This window comes from Cinclus cinclus, chromosome 7, assembly GCF_963662255.1.
Source record: "Cinclus cinclus chromosome 7, bCinCin1.1, whole genome shotgun sequence".
Classification (NCBI taxonomy): Eukaryota; Metazoa; Chordata; class Aves; order Passeriformes; family Cinclidae; genus Cinclus; species Cinclus cinclus.
Window position 1 is genome coordinate 19,985,634 of NC_085052.1, and position 26,520 is coordinate 20,012,153.

The 26,520-nt window shown below is 45.1% G+C and overlaps 2 protein-coding genes across 2 annotated transcripts in view; both read right to left on the reverse strand.

Moving 5' to 3' along the window:
- Positions 1–7,803, reverse strand: part of PDLIM1 (PDZ and LIM domain 1) — a 43,123-nt gene extending 35,320 nt beyond the window's left edge. Inside the window, exon 1 of the mRNA XM_062496004.1 lies at positions 7,677–7,803. Within this exon, the coding sequence (XP_062351988.1) occupies positions 7,677–7,772 (96 nt within the window). The 5' untranslated portion in view covers positions 7,773–7,803. The remainder of the gene's footprint in view (positions 1–7,676) is intronic.
- Positions 7,804–9,658: 1,855 nt separating this feature from the next.
- Positions 9,659–26,520, reverse strand: part of SORBS1 (sorbin and SH3 domain containing 1) — a 74,364-nt gene continuing 57,502 nt past the window's right edge. Inside the window, exons 27-35 of the mRNA XM_062496767.1 lie at positions 25,869–25,983; positions 25,636–25,761; positions 24,405–24,599; positions 21,768–22,496; positions 20,359–20,475; positions 14,666–14,725; positions 13,850–14,040; positions 12,615–12,727; positions 9,659–11,801 (exon numbers count right to left, since the gene is read on the reverse strand). Coding sequence (XP_062352751.1) covers positions 11,734–11,801; positions 12,615–12,727; positions 13,850–14,040; positions 14,666–14,725; positions 20,359–20,475; positions 21,768–22,496; positions 24,405–24,599; positions 25,636–25,761; positions 25,869–25,983 — 1,714 coding nt within the window. The 3' untranslated portion in view covers positions 9,659–11,733. The remainder of the gene's footprint in view (positions 11,802–12,614; positions 12,728–13,849; positions 14,041–14,665; positions 14,726–20,358; positions 20,476–21,767; positions 22,497–24,404; positions 24,600–25,635; positions 25,762–25,868; positions 25,984–26,520) is intronic.

Consider the following 26,520-nt stretch of genomic DNA (forward strand, 5'->3'; position numbering starts at 1 on the left):
TCTGGGCTACTGTAGAATGAATCTAGATACTTATAATCAGACACATCCATCTATGTTTTTGAATACCAGCTCAGACACATGCACAAGCATAAGGAAGAAACAAATAATCCCCATAATCTGCAGGTTTGATTGTGCACTCTATTCATGCAAAACTCAGTGTAGTAGACAACAGTTCAGACCAGTTATAGGCTTGGACCCCCTTTTTTAAAAAGAGGCCCCACAGATGCAGGATTGGCTTGGATAGAAGAAAGAACTACGTTACTTTCTTACACTACAATGTGAAGCTTTGTGCACGTGTCCCCTTGCACACACACACTTTGGGCTCCACCTTGCCAACACCACCAGGACTTTGCAAAGCTCAGATGACCATGTCCCAGGCAGTTTGCTTGCTACTATCTGCTTGCACTGGTGGCCAAGCAGCAAAGAAAGCATTATGAAATATCAACTCTTCAGAAAGTCTTCGGGCAAGTGCATTTACAATAGAAAACACTTTGATTTAGCAGCAGGAGAAACATTTGTCTGCTTATGCAGATCCCAGGACCTCTTCATAAAACTTCTGTCTGTCCCAGAGCTTGCTAAACACAACCATATTTTATATTTGACGTAATTCCATCCATACATGCTACCTAACAAGCCTTTCATCCCTGGACAGGAATATATGGTGCCTTTTTTCCTCCTGCAGGCAACGATCCAAGAGGCAGCAGTGGGTATACTGAGGGAAGCTGCTGTCCACAGCAAATGAGAGGGAGAAAGGGTGGGAAGCATTTTTATGAAAAGCAGCATAACTCAGCTCCATGTGAGTCAAGACGGATGGGTGGGTCTAAAATTCATTCAATTTTTTTCTGGCCTTCTCCCCTCATCCATTCTGGCACCCTACATGCTCACTCTGTCAGCTCTTCACAGTTTCTCACAGACCCTGCAGCCTCCGGCATCACTCATCACTCCACACCTAAATACATTGCAAGAAGTGATGAAGAGATAAGAAACAAGAAAATTAACATCAGCCAAGAAAAAGATCTGGAGAAACTGACCTACGTGTGTTTGAGAGGAAAACCCAGCTGGGTCATTGCTGGAGCAACATGAAGCAACATTACTTCCAAGGCCACCAGTGACAACCAGACATCTCTGACATTCAGTTTAATCCTCCCCACCCACACACACTGCTCTTATACTATGAGTAATGTCCTCAGCACTGGAGTATTATGCTAAGCAGTCAAAGTTTCTCCCAGCAAAAGCATGCAGCTAGGTCAGCAGAGATCAGAGGCTATGAGAAAATTCAGACAAGCACATTCCACACCTCTTCTCTTTAGGGGAGAGGGAATGCTATGCCTTACAACTGGCTCCAGGAGAGCTCCCTTCAATGCTGCTCCCATTCTCTGCACCATTACAGCCCCAGCAAGGCTGCAGCCCAAACCTCACTGGCTGCTCTGTTCTGACCTAGATCACACCATCACCAGGAGACAAGAACAAGAAGGGGGTCATACCTCCGGCTGGTGAAACCCTTGAGCATCAGCTCACCCCTGTAGGATTTGGGCTTCCACAGTACAAGCTCCTCTGGCAGCCCAGCCCTCACCCTCCTGCCTGCCTTCATGCCCTACCCTGACAGCCAGAGGAGCTTTGTTAACAGAGAAAAGGGAAAGCCTCAGACACTGCAGAGAGGGCTGACCTCAGTAAGATGATATAAAAAGATACGGGTGACAGGATTTGCTCAGACAGATGCTCAAATGGTGCTCAAGGAGTTACTCAGGCTCATAGCTTCTTTTGCAACATATCCCGCATTAAAACAAACATTTTTTTTACAAGGCCTCAAAAACAGCTGAGTCTTTCCTGATGGCTTATTTCATCCTCTAAATAAATCAACACATCTTGTAATCAGCAATCATCTATGATACCGTAGTCCAGAACAATATCAATTATTTATGCAGTTTAGGGCTCCTATAATTTCCCTGTTTATATTGAAAAAAAATCCTGTTATTTTGATGCTGAGCCCTTCAAATCCAATTCATTTTATATACCATATACATTTCTTGATAGACAAAGTGATTTTTGAGGATGAAAGGTACCAAGGAGCCTGCAGCCATATATAACTTGACATATGGGAACAAAAATAACTTTCTTCCTCCCAAGAAGTCCAACATTTGCTTTTGTCACCTAAAGTTCTAGGGCTTAAAGCTCTCGCATGTTGTTGAGGCTGGTACATTCACTCCAAATGTAGAGTTCCCTCTTTAGGCTCTTTGGGGAACTTGCCCAGAAGAAGACATCATTAAAAAATGTTGTACCAGTCACAAAGAAGAGGTACAGAGAAAAGGGAACTCCAATGTTTGGGTGACATCCAGCTACTGCACAACCAATAATAAATTAATCTGAATATGTGAACTGAGGAAAAGATAACCCTGGCTCTGAGGAAAGACAAGAGTGTTGCTCCTGCGTGTAGCTCTGGTAGAAGGCATTTGATTAGTATCCCAAAAATTCTAAAAGTATTTTTCAAGGTAAAAGTGCTTCCCCAGACTCAGCAAACTGGACTGGAAATGATCAAACCTGTCCAGTGCCCAAAAGCACTTTGACTTTACCCCAAGAAAATTTGCTGCTTTGCCCTTGCTACAATTAAGGAAGGTATATTTTCATCCAAACTCTGGCAGTCAGGGAGGTCAGAAAAGTCTTTTCCTCTTCTCAGCATCCATTTGCACCTTTGAAGCACAGGATTTTCCAGCAGCTGCTCAGGAAACTGCCAGGACTGATGTCGGTTTCAAAGTCTATAGGGGCACAACCTCTGCTCTTCACAACAAGTGCACTCTGACAGAGGAGACAGGATTCCCTTCAAGCAAAGGCACAAGGCATCCTGCCGTCCCCTAAACACCAATCCAGCCACTTCTGCAGAGCCAGGAGCTCTTGGCAGGTGACACTAATGACCAGTGTTCCACAGGCCCTTATCAGCTGTGCAGTTCTGCAGCAGGGCTGCTGCTGCCACAGATCCCACCCCACCCACAGCCAGGTAAACATCCGAGCAGGAAACATAAAGCCACCTTCACCTTCCTTTCTCCTATAAAGCCCAGCAGCTTTTCCCAGCTGTCTCCCTCTGCCCAGCCAGCCTCAGAACAAGACCCCAGCACGATGCTGAGATTTGCAGTCACAGGCACAAGAGCTAGACCACGTGGCAGCGGAACTTCAGTCGTAGGTGTGCACAGTGGGGACCAGCCAAGGCTTTCCGGGCTGAAGAGGAAAGCCAGCCCAACCCTAAATCCTAGCACACCCCGTGTTTCCTTTGGCAGAGGGAAGGCCAAAGGGTTCCATTCTGGGAGCAGAGGGCTGCCCAGAAAGCCCCAGCTCTCCTCATGTCTCAGAAAAACAACAACCTAACCTGCAGCCAGAGTCTCTTTCCACTTGCGGAACAGGCTGGAGCCCAGCTCCCAGGGCAGTCACTTGTGCCTTCAGCCGAGCCCTGGCAGGCACCAGAGGGAGGACAGTCTCCACCCATCCCATCAAAGGATGCCCATTAGCAGGGTGTCCTGTACCAGCAGGGCTCTCCCTCACCCACTGGCTCTGGGATGCCTTTGCTCAGTTGCTTTATACAAGGGCGATGGGCTGACAGGGTAAGGACATCAGCTGGCACCAAAGCTAAACCTAGTATCTTCTCACACCACAGGATTCATTCCCATGCTTGATTTCAGGCCATCAAGTCCAGTTTTACCACTAAATCAAGGTTTAAGTTTATAAAGCTGGTTCAGAGTGCCATGCTTAAAAAGAAAACCAACACATTCAAACACCCAATTATGATCAAATTCTGCATTTTATATAAATACAGAGTTTTTAAAATACCACAAATAGATAAAATATCAGACTAAGCAGGGATGAATTCATGTTACAGTGGTCGAAATCAGCAAAAAGCTGATTGGGATTTCATCTTTGTAACGTATTTGCATAACTAGTTTGTCTTGAGGCCATTTTTTCATTGGAAAACTGGTTTTATAAGAAAATGTCCAATTTTACAGACTCTGAGATAACCATCCTTAACGAGGCTGGGAGGTTTTTGACATGACAAAACAGCAAACATCTGCTCTGCCCATATTTTGGGTCAGATGTTCAAGACTGCTACCACAAACCATAAAAATCATCTCAATAACAAGGTTTATCAGACAGTTCCATGTACTCAGCTGGAAACAAAAAGACTCAATGTTTATCAAAATCAAATGCAAACAAACAGGCAACAGCTCATGTTACCTGAGGAATGGAGGGGGATAGGGTCTGTCAACTGCACTGCTTTTCAGACAGCTCCACTTCATCAGTATCTGCTTATACACAATGCTGCTTGCTTCCTCCATCAGCTCCCAGCCTCAATGGGATTTAACTGGGAACTACTCTGTGCATAGGTCAGCTCTACAGAAATTATTATCCTGTATGTATTGTATCCATTCACGTCTCAGAAATAACTTTTCTCAAATTCTACCCCACTGACTCACTGCAGATTATCACACAAAGAGCACTAAAGTGCCTTTCCTACTCCTATACAGCAATCCAGCAGGCTTTGACCCAGGGTTCATTACACTGATCAACACAAATTTGGGTTGTTTTTCTGACCAAAGACTGCAATAAAGTGTCCACCAGAACCCTACGGTCTCAAAAAGAAATGTAAGCCAGAAACATCTGTGAAGCATCCGTCCTAAAGAGATGGGAAACTCCACAAGAAAGTCTCATGAGGAGCACTTGTGAAATCCCCATACCCAGCTCTCACCAGGAAGACCAGTCCAACACAACCAAGAAACCACAAGTGTTCTCACAACAAGGTAACAAGGTGCTCATGATGTATTTGAGCCTGAAGCAGTTTCGAACATATATTCCAAGTGGAAAGTGAGGTAGGGCAGTGACGTAAGACAAGGTCAAAGCAGTTGTGGAAATGCCACAATCTTTCATCTGCTGTTCCTCTAAGGCACAACCAGACATTGGTACCATGCAGCCACTGCCAGCCAGAAGCACTTGGCCAGGCTGCTCTGGTGGCCCCCATGCTCATGGCACCAATGCTCCTCATCCTTCTTGGACTCGGGACTGCAACACCAAGCTTCAATGACTTCCTCCAGAGAGCAACTCAAGCAGCGTTGGCCTCCCACCGACTACATTCAAGTACAGCTGTTCCCTAGCTGGCTGGAGAGTTTGAGAAGCCAAAAGCCATAGCAAGAAGCTGAGGCACAATGGTGATGAGGGCCATAAATACCAAGATAAGCTCTAAAGCTTAACAGCACAAGGATGATGGTGCCAGAAGCCAAACATGAGCTCCTGGCAGGCAATGCAGGCTGAATTTAGGCACCTGCTTCAAAGAGAGCTGCAAGACATCCAGTTCATGTCTATGCCTTCATGGATGGCTCTCCCAGCAGCACATGGAACAGCACAATGATCCCATCAGTGCATCACTGGGACACACTCCACTGGCTACATGGGATGGTGCTGACCCCATACACAGCACACCCAAATTGCAGCGCTGTCAATCTCAGCATGCTGCTGCAGCCCCACGCCCAGGGCAGGCAGCCCAGGCTTGTGCACCCCTGCTAGCAGCACTCCTCATGAGCACATCTGTGCACCCACTCAACTCCCACCCACCTGCAGCACAAAGCAAACGCATGAGTGCCGAGGAGGGAGAGCTGCAACCTCCCATGCTCCCAGGGTAATGTTCTTATCACAGGTTACAGCCTCGCCACCCTCTCACTGGCCTCAGGTAGCCCCCCTATCTCATACCACAGTGGGACCAAGGCACTCATAACCCCTTGCAGATGTCAGTCCTACAGCCAGAGCTCATCCCATCCTGTGAGGGAAGGAGGGTTCCATGCACAGAAAGGTCTCTGGTGAAAACACAGGTACCAAATAAAATAAGCAAGAATATAGAAGTTATAGCCATATGAAGTTATCACACAAGGAGGAACAGACATTTTAAAACAGGTCAAAACTGGATCAGATCTTTTTTTACATGGTATGGGGAAGACTTGCCAAGAATTTCACTCCTGAGCCCAGGAGAGAAATCCAGGAGCCTTATGAGCAAACCACAGGAAAGATTAATGGCTTGAAGTCTGGGAGGGGAAATTAAAAGTGTCAGAGGGGCCACAGGAGAAAGCCCTTGATAAGAGCTGCTAATTGTCAGCATTTACGTCACCATCATCAGAGAGGCTATTTTATTCCATTTTAGTCTCCAGGGTCACAATTTCTCATGAGGTGGTTATTTTTGCTGCTTTGCTGATCTGTGTCCCTTGGTATGTGCCTATAAGCATTCACAAAGGCAACCAAGAAGAGGTAAGAGCAGGTAGGGCTTTAGACACCCTTCTGCCTGAGAGTCTTTTGCTGGAAGGAAATGGCAATAATTACCACAACAATGAAGTAAATATCACTTCCCTTACAGTAAAGCTGCTTTCATGTCCCAAAAATGCTTCAGAAAAATGAGGCATTATTACTGTAATTGAAAGAGATTACACAGAAAATTAATAACTCACCCCCCACCCCCGTGAGCACAATAGTACTTTTGAGCTCTGCCCTTCCTGTAGCTGGCAGCTTCCCCCCTGGCACCTGGGCTCCTCCATGCAGAGGGACCCTATGGCAGGAGATCCCCTGGCAGAAGGCATTTCACAAGTCTAATCATCCCGGTCTTCTTTAAGGACAGTTCACGTAAGCTCAACTTCTGGCATATTCCACTTCCCACAGCCCTTTCTCACCTGGGGCATGTGGGCACTTCAAAATTGTGCAATGGTGGCAGACACCAGAGCCCAAGGCAAACAGCAGCTTGCTGGATGCCTCGGTTTAGCCGAGGGATTGCTGGAACGAGGAGCAATTCCTTCATTCCTTTTCCCATGGGAGAGGCCTGCAGCCAGCCCCGGCAAGAGTCTGAGCAGTGCTCCCCACGGAAAGAGGAACAGGAGTTTGGGGTTCAGGGCCCCACACAGAGCCCAGGGCTCTGGTCACCCGGGCAGGAACAGGAGTTTGGGGTTCAGGGCCCCACACAGAGCCCAGGGCTCTGGTCACCCGGGCAGGAACAGGAGTTTGGGGTTCAGGGCCCCACACAGAGCCCAGGGCTCTGGCGGCCCGCAGGGCCCAGCTCCCGGCCGGACCGAGCACCTGTGGGTGCAGGTGGGGACAGGACATGGCAGAGAGGCAGCGAGCACCGGTGTCTTACATGCAAACGCTGGGGAGGAGGAGGGAAAAGCCATGTACGACTCTAAAAATGTTTCGATGCGAAATTTCCTAACTAATTTCTCCTTAAAGGGGGGCAAGAAGCACTTCGAACAGAGACGGGCAAGAGGCACTAAATACACCTTAACATGGCTTCTGTAAACAAAAGCTCTTAACTATACATGGCAAGCAAAGGCAGAGGAGCATTCAGCCCACCTCGGTGAGACGGGTTCCCACAGGGTGGGATGCCAAACCCGAACCAGGGGCTGAGGTGATTTCTGCTGCCTGCAGGGTCCCAGTGGAAGCTGAGGAGGGAGGATCGGTGGGAAGCAAAGACCCCGGTCTGCTACAGATGAAGGGGCTGGGTGTGCCACCACCGATTTCTCCGTAAACATAGAAAACCCAAACAAACTAAAAAACGAGGGGGAGAAAAAGACAACCGCACCCCCAGGTCCCGGCTTTGCTGCTGTACCACCTGCCGGCCCGAGCCGACCCCGGCCGCCCCCAGCACCGCCCGCCGCCGCCCACCCTACCCGGGAGATGGCGAGGGGCTGCTCGAAGTCGCGGCCGCCCACCAGGCGGAAGCCCCAGGGCCCGGGGCCCGAGAGCACGATGCGGTGCGTCCCCATGTGCGCGCTGCACCTCGCGGGTGGCTCCGACATCCCCTCCGCCCGTACCGGCCCGGCCGGGCCCGGCCCGCCCCCGGCCCGCCCCGCCCCGCCCCGGGGCAGCAGCGCCCGCTCCCCGCCGCCTCCCCGGCCGGCAGCCGCTCCACCGCGCTCCCGGGGCTGGGCGGCTGCCGGGATCGGGAATCTCGGCGCCTCTCACCCGCTCCCTGCTGGCAGGCAGGACAAGCCTCCGGCAGGCACCCGCACGCAGGAGTGTCCCGGTGCGGCATCTCTCAGGCAAATGCTCTCCGGCCTGGAGCAATGCTAACTCTGAAACCTAACGGGTGCATGGAGCAGGCAGCAAGCAGGGCTCACGCAAGTCACCCAGGTACTGGTCCTACAAGACATGGCCACAAATGATCCCACTGCAAGGCACACCCTTGCTTCTACATCCCCCTTTTGTGACTGTGCCCTTTTTCCTGCAATAACTTGTCTTCTCACAGGTTCTTTCCAGGGTCCGTGTCTCCAGGCTATTAATCTCACCTCTAGCAGAGAGAAGTAGTTCTTCCACCACATAATTGGTGTGGCACTCGTGGCAGTGAAGAAAGTGACACCAAGAGCTCCTTTGTCCCAGCAGTGTGAGGGATCTCCAGAGAGCTGTTGCACATTGCTGGGTCACCTTCCCATCTCTTCTTGCCCAGCTTCTGCAGTCACTAGCATCTCCAGCCTTCTTACCTTAGATCAGGTTAGAGAGTGAGATCAGTAAATACCAAAGTTCAGCAGACAGATGATTTTCTCCCCTCCCTCTCCAGGCTGCTGTAAAGCAAAAGCAAGCAGTGCTTGTCACTGGAGCAAAGCCACAGTCAGGCTGCCCTTTGGCTTTTATATAAAGTGACCTGTGAAACAAAAGAGGGCTTGTGTCTGTGTCCTTCCTAAAAACATGTAAAGTAGCCTGTGGCTTTTGCTGTCCTGGTAGTTTGGTTTTAGGATCAGCTTGTTTAGTTTGACTTCCTAAAATCATTGTGAGTGTAGCCATGATATTTATCTGTCTGCTTGGCCATCTAGTCACATCATCACAGATTTTGAATCTATTGCCCAATGTTGACTTAGTCTGAGATGGAGGTCTCTAAGAAATTAAAACTCCTTGTGAAATACCAGGCTTCAGGGTGAGCACAGTCCTGCATAGGCACCATGCAGGAACATGTAGAGGTGCAGGATGCATCGTTTGGGTACTCATGTGTTACCAGGCCCCAGTGAGCCCACCCAGGCAGCTCAGCTATTGCCTTCCCTCACTCTTCTTCAGGGACTGTTCCTTTATGCAAGGTACACCCAAAAAGTCCCAGCTAGGTGGTAGCAGCTACCAGAAGGCAGTCTTAATGCTATTGACCAAAGTCAGGGTTAAAACTGCACATGTAAGCACAACATCAATGGGCATCCCTTCCCCCACATGTTGACAGTTTGAGCTTCTTGTCTGACTTAACCTGGGTGGTCTTTTCATCTGAGGTCACAAAGACCCTTTGTAAACCAGTGGACAGAGGTGTACTCCTGACCTCCCAGGTCTGCATGCACACCACAGCAACTATACCCTGACACCATGTTACAGTGAGATCTGTGTGTAAAAGCTTTTCCTTTGCTTTTACACCTTGGTTTTATTTAAGCAAAAGCCACAGCCAGCCTACAGCTCAGGAAGGACTGGTGAACTCAAGCCAAATCATAAGCAGGATCCTCAGGTGCAGGACAGTGGAGAAACCCATGGCAGACACCTATATGTCAACATGGATACAAAGCCACAGCAGGGCACTAGTACAAAAGTGCATTGCTACAGGAACAACCAGAGTAGATTTTATTTAATAATTTGTACAAGGAACACAATAGTAATTCAATAATTCCATTTATTAATTGCCAAATAGTAATCCACTGCAATAAGAACCAAAAATTCAACACAAAAATAAGTTGCAGTTTGTGTGGATATGTGTGTTTTGTGTGTGTTTGTGTTTAACTTAAACTGGCAAGAGCAAGAACAGAAAATTACCTTTAAATGAGTATGTTATATACAATCAATATCAACATGTTACTTTGCTGGATAGATTTATTTGTGTTTATTTATTTATTGGTGTTATCCAATCTTACCAACAGGCCTAAACATTGTTGCAAGTAACTGGAGGGCAAACCCAAAGCAGAACAACAAACCCATAAATAAGATGTAGGATTCAAGACATCTCCTGCAGGAAATAAACAGTGGTGCTTTGTGTCATATCTGAAACCCTTTCATAATGAGTATTTTGTGCTAAAACTCTATGTGAACATACGTAGAATTCCATCGCTTAAATTAAAGTGGAAAAAAATCCCAACCTTCCACAACTGCCTTTTTTTCCCTCCCTTCACTCAATGTGTTTAAATTATTTCTCTATACAAGGTAAGTACATTGTCTGTACAAAGTTAAATATACATATTTACAGTCAAACTTCTGAGACACAGAGTCTTCTCTTCCGCTGAGACAGAAGACAAACCTGCTTGATTTCAACCCAGGAGCATGGCTAGTTTATCAAAATGTTGCAAGTCGTGCTAACAGTTAGTTGTAGTTTACTCTTAATAAATCTGTATAAAAGCATCAGCATAAAAATAGGAATTTTATATTATTAAATACGGCTTATGACAAAATAGCAATCTAACCCTTTGCTATTTGTACGGCAATTGTAGGAAGCAGAGTCTGATAGAACTGGTTTTGTTTATGCTTTTTCTTAATAACAAAAAGTCTATCAAAAGAGTATTCATAGTGGATTTACAAGCAAACATACAGCCAAGCCATGTTGTTGTTTGTTTTTCCCTCAAGGAAATACAAATCTATGTAACTGATAAGAACTGCTGAGAACAGCTTTCCAAATTGATTGGACTTCTTTTGTATGACTAAGAGGCAGCCAAAATGCATGTATTTATTGGACCTACCATCAACACTGTTACCAAAATGAAAAAAAAAGAAAAAAAAAGGCACCCTCAGTGACACATTGCTCAGATTTATCAGAGCCTCTAAGATTTAACGCTGGGAAAGAAGCAAAGTCTTCATCCCAAAGCATACACTGGAAAAGGTGTGTGATTCTTTAGGGCCAGCAGCAGGGCAAGAGGAACAGAAAGTGAACAGCCGTAGGAGTCATAAACAGGATTTGTCCTCACAGATGTTCTACTTATTGGTTCTATTCTTTGTGCAGATAAATGTCAAAGCTAGGCTGATTTCTCATTATAAAAACAGGAATTCTGTTCATTTTGCACAAAATACACTCACACACACCCTCCCTGCACAAAAGAAAAAACCCTGCAGAGATCAGTAATATGTTATTAAAGGGTTTGGGATTTTTGAGCATTTGCATTATGCTTTGGCTGACCTCTCTGGATTAAACAACCAGTCCCAAACTCCTTTTTCACACAGAGCTCTGCAATTCAATTATATCAGCTGTTCTCTGCCTCTGCTGGGTCTTAAGATGCATGATATGAAGGAAGGGTTTTCTATGAAAATGGAAGGCATAGAAAAGTGAGTCTTCAGCAAAGGCAGAAACTGGGCAGCAAGCCTGGCCTCCTGAACTGTGGCAACAAACTTGAGCAGCTGCAGGGCTGAGTACTGCCCCAAAGCACTACCCTATCTCAACACACAAACAAAACCTATACCATGTGCTTCCCTGAAGCCTTCTCAGAGGTAAATACTCCGTACAAATCAAGATTATCATCAAAACTCTTACTGGGGAAGGGAGAGGAATACACAAAGGCAGCACTGTAAACTAGAAACTGTCTCTTCTTCAGCAAACAAATCCCACCCTGACTCCATGGAAGCAGGGCTACACATTCAACTCAATAGTGTACCACATAACCACATCCTCCTAACACTTCTCATCTCTTGTCTATTACATTCATAAATTGTCTGTTTCTTCACTGTTTAAAAACACCATCTGGAAAGGAATCCCATCCTTGTCATGGTGGGATCGCTGTTATTTTACAGATACAGAAGCTTCACGTAGTTGCCTGGGAAGGTACCAAATTGCCTTGTTCTCCTGGATGTACCTGTTGCAAAATAAAACACAAGGAAGACAGAGTAAGATGAAGATATACAAGGAAGACTCCAGGGTTTAAAAAGGTACAGGTGGCAACCTCTTCTGCCTGTAGGCATTTATTCCTAATACTAAATAGGAGCCCTAGTCAAAGAGTCTTTTGGTACAAACCAGATCACAACTAGTTCTGCTACTAATCATCTTTGGTCATCCCCTTTAACAATTAATAAAGTGCTGGTGAAAGCTCCTGGGCTGAGAGGTTAGAAGTCAAACTCCAACTCCTCTCAGTGTAAATGAGCTTATCTGCCTTAAGAAGAGATGGCAAGCCTAGATATGAAATGTTGAGATGGAGAACGCTGTCCAGACTTGCATTCCTTGAAGGTAAAGGATTTTGCTAAACATGCACTTGAGGCTGGATTTTCAAGGACTGCAACTTGTATCCAAGTGTTGTCTTCACCTCCTACTTGCCACTTTCTGTAACTAGTCATGGCTCCTTCAGCTTTGGAAATGCTACAGAAATCCAGTTTTTCTTAGCTTCCTCTGTTGCTCTGCCATCTGTGTTAAGCAAGAACGATCAGGACCAAGAGAGGAATGGAGACACTAAGAAGATATAAAAGGAAGTACTAGAGACCTAGCAAGGGAAAAAAAGCTCCACCACCCTGCAACTTAATTTTAATGTTCTTGGTGGGAAAAGACGGGAAATTGTGGAAAAATTGAAGTCAATTTTTTTCACTATTTTGACCCCAAAAATGAAAGCAACTTCCAGACACTCTGCAAAAACTGCTCATCCCAAAAAGCTCTGCTGACAGGCAAGTGTCATACTCACCCACAAACCAGCCATCATCACATTTTTCCATGACATCGACAATGTCACCGTCCCTCAGTTCCAGCTCATCATCGTTCTGAGGGGTGTAGCTGTAGAGGGCTTGGTAGCTAACTCTAAAAACCAGAGAGATTGCATTGAACTTGCTGTTGTCAAAAGGTCACAGTAGTAAAAAGTGTCATTCCTGGGCTGTGTGGGATATGTAGAAAGCTTCTGCTCCCTTTCTGCCAGGTAGTTGTCTGCATAACCAACCAGAGTCTTCCTAACATGTAGCACTTAGTGTTCAGTTACAAACACACTACTGAGTGCAAGCCAAAACCTGGATACACTCATTCCTGGGCAACATGAGACAGCTGTTCCCTTGCCCAGGCACATAGGCAGAGCCATAACTGACCAAACAGCAGAGCAAAGGACTTTAGAAAAAGATACTGCCTACTCTGCTGCACTAAGGTTGCTAGATAAATCATGGCTGAGGAGGTATGGTGGAAACAAAACCCAATCCTGAATCCTGCCCTGAGATGTCACTTGTACCACTGGCACTCTGTATTCATTAGGATCCTCATGGAGTAGAAACAATCTTTGGGCAAATTTGGGGAGGCTTGAGTCCCCTGCCTATGGAGCATGAAAACAGAGCTGATGTGAGATGCTCCCACTCTGCATAAAGCAAAGGCTCCTTTCACCAGCCAGCTGCTGTGAGCATCAGTCCCCAGCACACAGTGCAGGCTGCTATTCTCAAAACTATCAGTGTAAGGCCCCAGCAAGCTTAGAGGCAGCTCCACTGAACAGCTTTGAAAATCTCAGCCTCGGTCTCTCAGCTACCAATCCACCTGTGGAACTGGTCAGCAATGCACCAAGTGGCTTCGGTGTTCGGACTCTCACTGTACTGTGAGAAGCTAAGAACAGGGTTGAACACATTGATCCATGTCATATGATCAGGTATAGCCAGTGAATATTAACTTGTTGCCAGCTTCACGACACAAAGACACTGAGACCATCTCTGTAATGGAGAGCTAGTCCAGGATCATGAGGTCATTGTTTCAGGTGCTATACAGACAGAAAGGGCACAGTCTGAAACTCATTATTATGACATATGGCTACTTTCGCTCTTTAATGCAAAGCTGACATTTTCATATAATTCTAATTAACCTTCTGAAACACAGAGAGCTCTCATACCTCCCTATCTTCACCACCAGCCAGAAATATGGGCCCTGGAAGAGATGGGAACCAAAAGAACTTACATGTCTCGTGGTGTTTGACTTCGCTCAGGGCTGGCTCCTTGCTGCTGTGCTTGAGGTTGCTGAGAAATGATGAGAGATGATTTATGGTCATTAGAGGTCACCTTGTGGCGAGAGTCAAGAGGCTGAGAAATAGTACTGCAGTAATGAACAGACTTTTCTGCAATGTTTATGATTTCATTGCAAACAGCTTCCTGTGTGGTAGGCAGCATTGACATCCAAGAACACCCAAAGGATAGTCAACAGAGGGAAGGGAAGGGAAAATATAGATAAGAAGAGATGGTACATTCCAGTTGCAGCATATAAGTCCAGTAAAAGAGACAAAACAAAGTGTTGTAGATCCACGTAAATATCCAGATAGCAGAGTGCAGAAGGGATCCAGATGTAAGCATGGAAAAACAGGCAAGACACAGAAGAATTTGGCATTTAGTTTGAAGATTTGTAACATACATTTACACATATTTTTAAAAGCAGCAGCATAAGAGGTTGCAATTAGTTATGCAGTGGCACCATTCCAAATGCTATGAAGTCAGTTCAAGAATGCAAGGTGAGGCTGAGCTGCTCCATTCATGCACTTGGCTTCATTTAACTTATACCCAGGGTCTGGCAGCACAATTAGCCCAACTTCTCATTGGCTGTCATAGTTTCTCTAATTGTTAAATTCCCTTTCTTCTGTTGCAAACAAGCAATATATGCGGAGATAAATATGTACCTAATTTGCAACTAAAAATACTGCTGGCATTTTATTTCTTACTGAAGTGTTACTCTCTAGGTGAAGAGTGTCTAGGACTATACATCTGAGTTAAAGAGGGGCCTTACCACATAGCTCTTTTCAGACTCTGTGAGATCTGGTCCAGCTCTCAATGAATGGTGGGAAGGCTGTGTGATCACCAAGCAAATTATAAGGAAGACATTTTAGCAGATGTTATATTGATCATAATTAAAAAAATGTAAATGGAGTGCAGACAACAAAAGAAAATGAACAACAACTCCCTCCCTCCCCAACACCATACTTTTTGGACAGCAAGATCCTTCATTTACACAAGAGACACTGAGGCTACAGTAACACAACAGCACTGCAGCAGGGGAAAGGTGACAGCAAAACAGAAGCTAGGGCAGGGAATCAGAGTGGAAGGTTATGGACACTGCTAACAGCCAGAAATGGTACAATAGTATCATACTGCATTCCTGTAGGGAAAAAGAACATGGATGGGAACACATACTTGGGAGCATCAAAATTGGAAGGCCAAAAGTATGCTGGAAGGCACCTGTTGCTGTTTCTAGAAAAGCTCTCGATGACCTTGACACAGATGAGAAAAGCAACTTGCTTTCTTTTTTTTAAAAAAAGACAACAGCTCAGGTCCTCAGAAGGCACAATGCTGCGTAGCCCCAGCAAATTCACTCTCCCCTCTACCAAGCAAGGATCTGAAATGTTACATTAATTCCCACAAAAAGGCAGAGCTACAGGTCAGAGGAGGCCCAGACTGAAAATCCCAGCTCCAAACACCAGCACCAGTGAAGCTGCTGGACTTTGCCATGTCTCACTCCCCTGTCACAACTCTTCACAGGGATCGTGTGTCCCAGGACACATAAAGGGAAATTGATGTTTGAGGCTGCAGGTTTTATGGGGAAGGGGAAGATCACTGAAAAAGCCATACAGGTATCCACATCCTGACTTTGCACATTTTTACATACTCAAACACCCACTAAAAGCAAGGTGCATGCTGTGAGCAAATGAAATGTCTGAGCAAGTGCAATGCCTGCAGGGCTGCATGGCAAAGTGGACTGAGATGGCCATGCTCTGTAATCATCCAATACAATTTTCAAACTAAATTTCACAGGCCTCAATTTTAAGCTTTGTGTCTTCCTCTTTATTCACCTCAGCAGTGCCCTCCAGTAAAAAACTTGCTTTTTCATGACACACTGAGACAGAGCATGCTCAAAGACTTCGGAGAAGTGCAGAGTGATGAGCTCATTCCTCTCAAAGCTCCACTCAACCACATCTTGGACATCTGGAGCTGTGCCCATCACTGTATTAAAGCAAACCATCTCTTTTCTCCAGGACTGTGACCCACTCTAGGCCAACCCTGCCCCACAGCAACTCCTTTGTAGTCAGCTCTACTGTCTGGTGCTGGAATCTGGGATCACTGCCCTATGAAACAATGCTCTGTAACCATGTATATTTCTAGAGAAAGTAATTTAAATGTAAGCTCAATGTACTAATTGTTGTGGAATTTGCATTCAAAGCATTTATTGCAGAGTTTGAAATCCTCACAGGACTCCTGGAAGTCCCTGCTGCCTATCATCAGCCCTGAAAGGCAAATGGAAAAATAACAAATTTAAAGTTAATACTGTGTAGACCAACTGGATGAAGTGCATCACATCTGATGAGACCAGAGCTAGCTCAAGTGGTTAAGTAGCTGGAAAAAACAATTTCCAGGCTGAGGCAGCTGTAAGAAAGTTTTTGGGTGTTTCTTTGTTTGTTTTTTTTTTTTAATTCAAGAAAAGTGCTTCTCTGTTCCATACCAATAAATTCACTGCTGAAATTGCTCCATGAGCTCCTAAGACCACGTGGTCCATTTCCCATTGATTACTTGTGACCTCCCTGTGCAGCTTTTCCTCCTAAAAGCATTAATATCTTGAATTAAATTAGTTATTTGAAAGCTAAAAAATTTGACACTGCCTCTGAATGTTTCACAGTGCAGGTCTGTATGTGTATTACCAGGAATTGAAGCATCAGAACCCTGGTCACATTCCCTTTCCTGGCAGGATCTTCATGGGACTTCCATCCAGTTCCTCACAAGCGACATATCTAAGAGGATCTCCTCTGGTCTCTGCTCCACAGATCCATGCAGCTCCTACAAAAGCACGAACTCCCAGGACTACAGCAGAGCTCTGCAGTGAGGTGGTGAAACACTCCACTCTGCAACTATGCCAGTACTAACTAAACAGGATGAAAAACTGACCAGATCAGAGCCCATAAATTTGGGCTGTAAATGTACTAGCCCACTAATGTAAACAAGTGACCCTGATAGAATTATCTGGCTTTTTAATTTTATTTTTTTTAAGTCAACCAACCAAATCCTACATTATTCTTTCAGGGAAAGAAGAAATTAAAGGGGGGGAAAAAAGTGTTATAGGTCCAAATGCCCTTCAAACATGGGTTTAGACAGTCCATGTACGAGCTGCAGTGATGGTTCCCTTGTGCCAGAGGTGGCTGAGGAATCAGGAAGTGTAAGCTCCAAAGTACAAAAAGACTTCTCCCAAAACACTGAGTCACTGTAACTGCTGAGGGTAAGGCCCTAAAAATGATCAAGTGTTCACAGCCCATGAGGACATCTCAACTCCTACCCACTGAGCCACACTACGTGCTTTAAGACTAAGTGAATAAACTTAAGCAAGTGCTTAAGTCTCTGTGTCTCCATGTCTACAGACTGTGTATACAAATATGCAGTACAGTCAGTCCTAAAGCACAGCTGGCCAGTGTTTCCACTTCATATGGAGTTTGGGGATGGATCTAAAGAACATCACAAGTTTGTAAAATTACCAGGAAAAGGTTATACATTAAGAGCCTAGAAAAACCCTAAGGCAGACTTTTAATGTTAGGAAGAAAGATGCTGGGACTGCTCAACAGTGCTCTCCCTGCTCCTAGTGAAGTTCAGTGTCATCAGTTCATCTATCCATTGCAGCTCCTGTTTATGTGTCTTCCATCCATTTCACGTGGGAGCTAAAGAACGATGTAAGCAAAGACAAAGCTAAACAGAACAGACTAATAGGCACACAAGACAGACAGACAAAGTGGTGCTCCCTCAAAGGAGCAGTGATGCTCCCACATGTGAATGAAGAACCAAGAGCAGGGAGGCCTCCCCAGCCCAGGAGAAACCAAAGGAAAAGACCTGCACACACCAAGCCCAGCTCTGGAGAAAGCAAATGGAAATCCGGCTGAAGAGCTCTCACAGAGGACACTGAAAAAGCTGCAGAGTGGAGCAGCCTAACCTGAAGGCTGTCATAATCAGTGCAAAGACACCCTGAATCAGAAGTTGAAGGTTGTGTCTACAGCAGAAAAAGGCATTTCCCTTGGAAAACAGGTACCAATGTCTGCTGCAGGCTGTCCAGCTCTGCCTTGGACAGCAAGCACTTGGCAGAAACATCGCCGTGCTGAATCTGTGGAGCAACAGAAAACCACTGGAGGAGGTAAAAGTTTATCTTAAACACGGCGCAAAGCAAGGAACACGCTAAGGGTAGTTGGTCTGTGCTGGAGAACATGGGATCTGAACACCCACCTCACATGCTCCCCCCCTCTCTACCAGCCAAAAACAGGTGAAATTACCACTCTGACAGAGTAGTTCTATACAAGTTCAAAGGAGCAGACGGGTCTCACCAACATCCCTCATGTTGCTGATACAGGGATAGCAATCTTGTCCTTGTCCAGCCAATCCTGCCTTCACCCCCACAGCCTCAAAGTCCAACCCCAGGGCTAAAGCCACTGCACTGCTCACACTTGCTGGCACCACTGCTGACTGTCACACTGTGCTAATAGGATCTCTGAGTAGACCAGGAATTCAGAGGGAAAATTCCTGCAGGTTCCCTGAAAAAAATTCGTCTGATAGATTATGTTTCTCCTTAATAACATATTTTACTAGAATATTGAAACAAGTTATCTGTAAGTTATACTTGAAATACCTTCACATGCTTTGAAGTAATTAATTTTCTTTTTAGTTTGGACTGTGAAAACAAACAAAAGGGAACTTCAGAACAGTTTAAAGAGCCAATGCAATTTATATTTTTACTTAAAGTAACAGGTAAGAACATAGTCCTTACATCAGTCCTATACCAAAGGGTCCTGAACCTCCAAATAACCCTGTGTCAGAATTTCATATAACTGGAGAGGTTATCCATAATGAGAAAGAAACCTAAAATACAAAAACAAAGTTCCTCAAACACCAGGGATGGACACCAATGGAAGGAAAACCCAAATGCAGTGTCTCATTTCCATGTCTGCTAAGTGCTTTTCTCATTTGATTAAAATCTGTTTAGAGGTACAGATTTTTGAAGTGCTTCCAGGGTATACCTGAAGCTCTATTGAAATCATCAGCCTCTTTATGGATCACCCAGATAAAGAGAAGCAATTTGAAGATATAAATACCACTCCTGCTCCCTAAACAACTGTAGACCTAGAGCTGAAAAGGAGGTCAAAACTACTGCTAATGTCACACACAGTTTTAACTTGACACTGACAATTGTCTCTGATTGTCAAGGCATATAAAATATAAGTATTGACTTGACTTTGACTGCAAAGAAAGGCCATGGGGTCTTATTACAACCAGGTGGAACACCCAAAATAGAACTATGTGCTAATCATCACTGGAGAGATACAGCTTTGTCTAAACGTGTCTCTTTGCTCCTGATCTTTTGGATCACATAAACCCAGTATAAGCGCCAGCAGGACCAGGCAGATCAGAGCTCAGGAGAAAGGTCAAGACAGGAAACTTCTATGAATTTTTAACATGAAACAAGAGTATATTCTATTGGACTCAGATATTGAAAGGGAAGCAGGAGGTGCTTGTTCAGTAAAAAGTTGTGCAAGCTTCAAGTGGAAGAAAATGAGTGGAAAAAATGAGGAAAATTTCAGGGGTTTAGCCGTCTCTCTCTTTATCTAATCAAGAAAGCAAGTGACATTGACAACTACTTCCCACATTCATCCCGCATGAGCAACTGGCCTGGTTCACTGATCAAGCCAAAGACTGCTTCCCCAATACCCCACCACTGCAAACTCGGTTCAGTTTTTGCTAACTGTAAACTTTCTGTTTCAAACGTTGCCATCTTGTGGAAGTTGCCTCGAAGGACTGGTGAGGTACCAGCAGATGTAAGCATTACTCATTCCCACTCTGTGGGCACCCCAGACACAGTACTGAGGCTGGGCTTTGCTGCACAGATCCTACTGCAACCCTCTTTAAAAACGTTTGTAGCCCTCAGCAACAGAGCTTAGAACTTCTGCATCCTACCTGAGAAGACCAGAGCAGGCCTCTGGCACTGTGGATACCAAACCATGCATGCCTTATTCCCAGCTCTGAGATGATCAAACCTTGAATCCTGATATCAGATGGTTAAACAATACCTGAATCAAATTTTCCTGTGCTATACCACTGCTGCTAAGAAGGGTACCAACACTGCCTTACAGTGCAATCAAGCTGTAGGAGCTCAAGATCAGAACTAAGCAAGTTCTCAGTTAATCTTTTGGAGGAACCAATAAACAGATCCTCAGCTGGTACAAACGAGCAGAAATCTAGACTTGATCAATGTAGATTTGCAGCAGCTGAAGATTTCACCCATACCTGCCCCCTGCACAACCTGGAAGTAATTTTTCTTTTTTTAAAATAAAAATTCTACATTAGAGGAAAATTATCTCACCTGTGTAATCAGTGAGTGGCTAAAATAAGCAGATGACAAAACAATGGCATGGCATGGAAACAACTCTAAGTAATGGAAGAGTAATCAGCAAAGATGATTACCTGTGGCTTATTGACTCTGCGTGTAAGTCTGGGAGGTGGCTGTGTTGTGACAGTAGAGGAAGAGAGGGTAGAGGAAGAGAGAGGAGCAGATGAAGAAAATACTTTTGAGTCTGCAGTCTTTTGAAGAAAAGAAAAATCGGTCAGCTTGGCACATACTCTCTTATCACAACCACTGCTAGTGATAAGAGCATCTACTTTCCAGTAAATCTGAAGCACACACAGCAACAGTAACTCCATGCAAGGACAAGTGCAGTTTCCAGTTGGTTTGCCTGAGCTGACTACCTCACTCTGTTTTAAACATGCAGGTTAAGTCTAAAAAATGCTACTAAAGTACATCTGGATGGTAAACAGTACAGTCTTGACACATCTCCCAGTAGACTGGTTATGATTCAAGCAGAAATCAAATTATTTATCATAAGTTTTCCCAGTGTGAAACATGTCATCTTGGAAACCCTGTTTTCTCATTAAATGTTGGCTAGATGGGGTATGTCATGGAGGCTATTGCAGTGCATCCAAGACAATATCTAGAATTCTATGATTTCAAATTCTCCAAACTTACACTCATTGGGGTACTGTATGTAATTGGACTGGCCGTATCCCACAATGGGCCCCAAGGCAACAAAGAGCTGCAAAGTAAAGCATATATCCTATACAAGGACTGAAGGCTGAAGATATGCTATAGAAGCAGCTGGAGAGTTCCCTTTGTGCTTCCTCTAATTGTAACACACAGCTACATATAACTAAAAACCCTAGGGGGAAAGCACAACTAGGTCTAATTCTCATTGATGGCTACAGCCATTCATATAATTTTAGAAATGCAAAGGTAATAACTTCCTCTCAATACATAGATAACAATCAAGGCTTCTTTAGTCATGCACATCCCCAGACTAAGGTTCACTAGACCATAGGTTCCAGGATCAACAGGGGACACATTTCATTATTCTAGGAGCCTGGCTTATGTTTAAAATGCTTTTCAGTCCTTGGCTTTCAGAAAAACAAACAAATTCTATAACCAAAAAATGATTCACTACACACTGTAAAGTATCTGACTAGCAAGAAATTGCCTGTATTCTACACAGTGGGCCCGTGTGATGCTTTCATCTGACACATCTGGTAATAGTCACTATCTGGGATAATTATCTCATTAGATGTGACTGATTGTGTCAGTCCTGTGTTACCTATTCTAAAATAATTTCCTCTACACTGCTCTTGAGCCCTCTTCCAAAACTTTTTGATCTGCTATCAAGTGAATGCCACTGGTAACCCCTGAAAAAAATGTCTTAGGATCATCAAAATGACATGTGGCAGCCACTGGCCCTGCTTTGCCAGCAGAGCAGCACAAACCTCAATCCACCAGTTAAATGAAAATCAGCAATTCAGAGCAGCACACACACATGCAGGAGAAGTACCTTCTTTTCCCCGCTTTGAAACTTTCCCGTATCACCTTTCCTCATGTTTCTGTTCTCTGTTTTACCTCCCTGAACAATAGCCATTAGCTCCTGACACAACTGGTTGTCCTCAGAGGAACCCACAGGTCTCCTTTCTGGGCTTGCACGCATGTCTAGTTGGGATGGTTTCAGGCAGCGCTCAACAGTGATCTTGGGGACAGCATAAGCACTTTGCTCAGGGTGGCTGCTGCCCTCTCCTGTCTTTTGGAGCCAGGCTTGGCTGGCAGTGGTGTCGCGCTGCTCTGCGAGGATGCTTTCAGGGCTCTCCACTGCCCAGTGAGAGGAGTTAGAGTAAGTCACGCTGGGAGAAAGGGAGTCAACAACCTTCTCTTCATTTTGTGGAGTGGCCTGGTAGGAACTGCGGGCAGAGGACTGAGGTCTGGATGAGGAAGAGGGCAATGGGGATTTAATGGACTGGGGAGTCGAGGAGCCAGAGAGATGAGAATGGTGGAGGCTGACTGTGGGGGAAGGGCTGGCTGCAGCAGAAGGCGAGAGATAGTCAGTGTGAGAGAGGGAGGCTTCAGGCGGAGGAGGCAATGGAGGAGTTATGGCAGGAGTGGTGCTGGGAGACACTCCCACGGTCAGAGCAATCCACTCAGATGTGACTGCCTGCACCTCTGGAGACAAAGCGCGGCGCGCAAAAGGCAAAGGCGGAGGAGTTGGAGTATGGAGCAGCTCAGAGCTGGGAGACTTGAAGGAGACAAAAGCAGGAGAGAAAAAGAAAGAAATGAACAAAAAATAATAAAAGGAAATACAAAACCAAGCAAAAATAAAAGGAGAGAGAGAGAGCAAGTGTGGAAAGAAGCAGATCTGTGACCACATGTGTAAGTTTTCTACAGATGCTGTGCTGCATTGGAGAGCATGCTGTCCACAGCTACTCCAACCGCAGAGCCCAGCCTGTGCTGCTAACACCTTCCTCCAGCTTTTACCAGGATCCCAGACACAAAACACTTTGTGGCCTGTGACTTCTTACCATAAGCCCTAAGTCCCTCAGGGAGCAGCTGAAGCCACCATCATGATGGCAGAATGCAGCATTTGACTGGCCTGGAAGCAATAGCTGGGGTCCCAGCAACTCACACTGTGGATTCAGCCAGAATTCACTGATGCAGTGAACTTTGACTTTATCCAACTCCAGCATGAAAAATGTCTGCTCCTCAGGAAACAGGCATTGCAGAAGCTGCACAGGAGAAAGGGATCAAAAAAGCCAGCTGTGGCCATTTGCTCTTCAGGTCACTAAAATAGGTCCTGTGTTTAAAAGGGCAAAACACAGTACCAAGTCCTGCCCTCAGCTTTTACTACCAGCAGCATCAGTGAGAACAGTCACATTAGCACTGGTCAGACCGCTTCTCAGTCCTCAGAAAAGTCAGGCAAGAAACTAGGGGGAGTACTGACTTTGTAGGGGAAGAATCAAAATAATTGCAAAGGAAACTAAAAGAGGGTGGATATGATCCCTTCCATCAAAGGGAGAAGCTTTTAGGGAGCTTGTGGAAGGTAGGCCACAGCTATGGAGAGGCTGCCAAGCCCTCAGAAAAGCTCAGCTGATGTCCACTTTGACTGAGAATCCCAAACAAGCAACAAGTTTTTCCTCTTTACACAGTGGCTAAGACTAAGACCACTCTTTTTAGGAAAGATCCAGACAGACAACAGGCATGAGTCATGGCATTTTTTTTTCCTATCCTTTCTGTACCATATATCCCTTCCTCCCAATCCCGATTCTCCACTTAATGTTTCTTGCAGTCTTGACCTTGTTTTAGTCCCATGGCTGAGAGGGAGATGCACCCAAACCTTGTGGCCATGACCCAGACATGTATGCTTGACCTTCCTCTGGCATGAGTATTTGCAGGATGGGAGCGAAACAAAGGGATTTAGAGACTCACTATCTCCCTGATAAGTTTGCCATGGCAAACATTCTGGTATTCCCAGATAATTACCTGCTACCATTTTGATTTCTGCTTTGAACTGCAGTATGGTTTATAGTGAATCTAGTATTCATGGAAGACCCCAGGCTGACCTGCTCTCAAAGTGTGAGTTCATTTAGCAGCAGTTTCAAATAATGCAGGCTGTTCTCCTGACTCTGTCTCCAAAAACCTTGGTCATGGAGTTAGATCCTACAGGGGCAGGTATACAGCTTAATTCAAGCTGGCTGGGATCAATAAACTTATAAACTACAGCACTTCTTAAAATCTTACAGACTATGATGCTTCTAATATAAAATTCCCCTCATCACAGTAAAGGTGTGTGAAGTGTAAACACATAATCAGGAGAAGCTGGATCACTAATTCATTCAATCTCTGGCAGCAAAATTTAATCACAAGGCTGTGAACTGCAGTCCTTTCAACCTGGCCTGGGTTCAAGCTACATATCTGTGATAAAAAGTCGAGTCTCCAAATCCCCAAATGATCCGTTCATTAACCTTCCGGCAAATGAAACATCACCTTTTCCTGCAGTTGCAGCTTACTGCAGGGAGCATGTGGCTTTATGTGGCACCAAATTCTAGTCTTAAATACAGCTTTGTTTCAGCTATTGCTTCTTGCGCAAGAATGGCAATATCCCACTGCTTTGCAAGGTGTTGAACCTGGCTGCACCTAGTGCCAGTACCTGTGGTGAAGCTGTCATGCTGCGGCTGGGGGAGAGGGACACTGGTGGGTCAGGATAGTCAATGGCATTCTTGACCACCGGCCGTTTGAGAACCTCCACATAAGTGACAGGGAAGATGCCTTGGCGACTGGTGCCAGAGATTCTTCCTTCATACCAGTTCTCATCCACTCGTCGAATCAACGTGATCCTTTCACCCTGTGGGAAGGAACAGCAATGTAGCCCTGATTTTAACATGTTTCATCATTCCAAACCAGATTACATTTTTAATCTTGGTGCAGCTGACCAAAAATAATTGGTGGTTCTCAGCCTACTTCTAATTATCCTAACCCTAAACTCTGGGTGGGAATTATATTTTTCAGTACAGAGAAAGAAAAAATTGCAGATCTTCTGATGCTGACTTGGTCTGTCTGCAGACTCAGTTATTCTCACATTTTCATAACCCTACTTGCTAAAGCAAATTAAAAATGGAAACCAGCAGTTTCAGGCTTACCATGAGACTCTCAGGTGTGTGAGGTATACAGAAAATATGCACAGGTCTGCAGTTTAACCTAGGTCTCTCTATGGTCTCTCCAGCTGTGCTGACAATCTGACTTCCAGATTCTTAATATACACTGCAAACCTCACCTTCATATATAATTAAAAGAGAAGACAGAAGATCTAATCTGAGCATCAAAACAGAAAGCTGGTCTAGACGAAGAAATTCTGCTACTTCATCTAAATACAGCTAACTTTGCTCTGAACAGCCATTACATAACCCTTTCTCACACCTTCATTCTGCAGTCAGGTCTAGCCAGTCACCTCAATACCACAGAACCTGGCTTGCTCAAGGATTTGGCTTGTAGTATGGGGAAGGTGAATCCAGTTTCCGTCTTTTCTAAATCACCATTATCACATAACTGTGTGCGCCTCCACTGAATCTCATCAGCCTGGAAAGACATGTCACCAAGCATCTAATTTGCCTTGTAGAGCCAGGTTTCCAGTACCTGTGTTCAAAGTATCTTCCTAGTTTGACCTAAGGAAACAATTGGCACTTCCTGAGTTAGACTACCTGCAACATAAACTGCAATGCACTACATAATGACTGTGGATTAAAAACACAGGTGATGAGGAGGAATCCCGCCTGAATACAGAGTTCATTTTACTGGAACTTTCATTTGGAAATTGCAAGTTACTAGTGCTAAAAAACATCATCATGTCTGGATTCAACTCATCAACACAACAGAAGTCCTACCTTCCTGAAGGACATTTCCACTTGGGTATCCCCATTGAAGTTGAACTTAGCAATAGCATCTCCATATTCCAATACTTGCAATGGTAACGGTTTTTTGGGTTGAGCCTTCTCAGCTGGTGGAAGGAGCTAGAATGAACAAACAGAATCAGCTAAGTCTCATACACAAAGCCCATAAAATTGTGTCAGGCAGAAAGGGAAGGGACAAAGAGAACACATGCAAGGAAAGCAGCTACCTCTATGTATGACCGTGGGAAGATGCCAACTCTGCCATGGTGTTCACCTTCGAGCCAGTTCTGGTCAATCTGCTTGTAAATGTAAACAATATCTCCTTTTTGCAGAGGAAGTTCCCTGTTAACAACACAAGCACTCCATCAGGACTTCACTGGAAGAGAACAGACGTGTTCCTTTTCTGTCCAGCGATCCCTAGGTGTAGAGGAGATTAATCCCTCTGCAAACACCCCAGCGACAGCCCCTTGGAACCTCCTTTGAGATAAGAAAAACTACTTGCTTAGAATGACTCATGTTAGAAAAATGTAAGCTCTTCTTCTTATCTTTTTAGAATATTATTGGTTAGGTTTGGTTCTTTATAATTGGCTGTCCCAAACAAAGAAAGATAATGTAGTTGGCCAAAATGTGTTAACCCTGTTTTCCATTAGTTTGTGATCCCCCAAATCCTACAAAAGTACACGTGTGATCCCCCATCTTTGGATTTGTAGCCTGACCCCTTCATGGATGGTAATAAAGCCTGTGGAATAAGTCTGAGCTGCTCTCCTGGTCTTTTTATGCCAGCTGGAAACTCCAGGTTTCTGTGAGAAACCATGAAGCTGAGTGCCTGAAAGGCCAGCACTCACAAACCCTGGAACTTTTCCCTGCCCAACAACAACT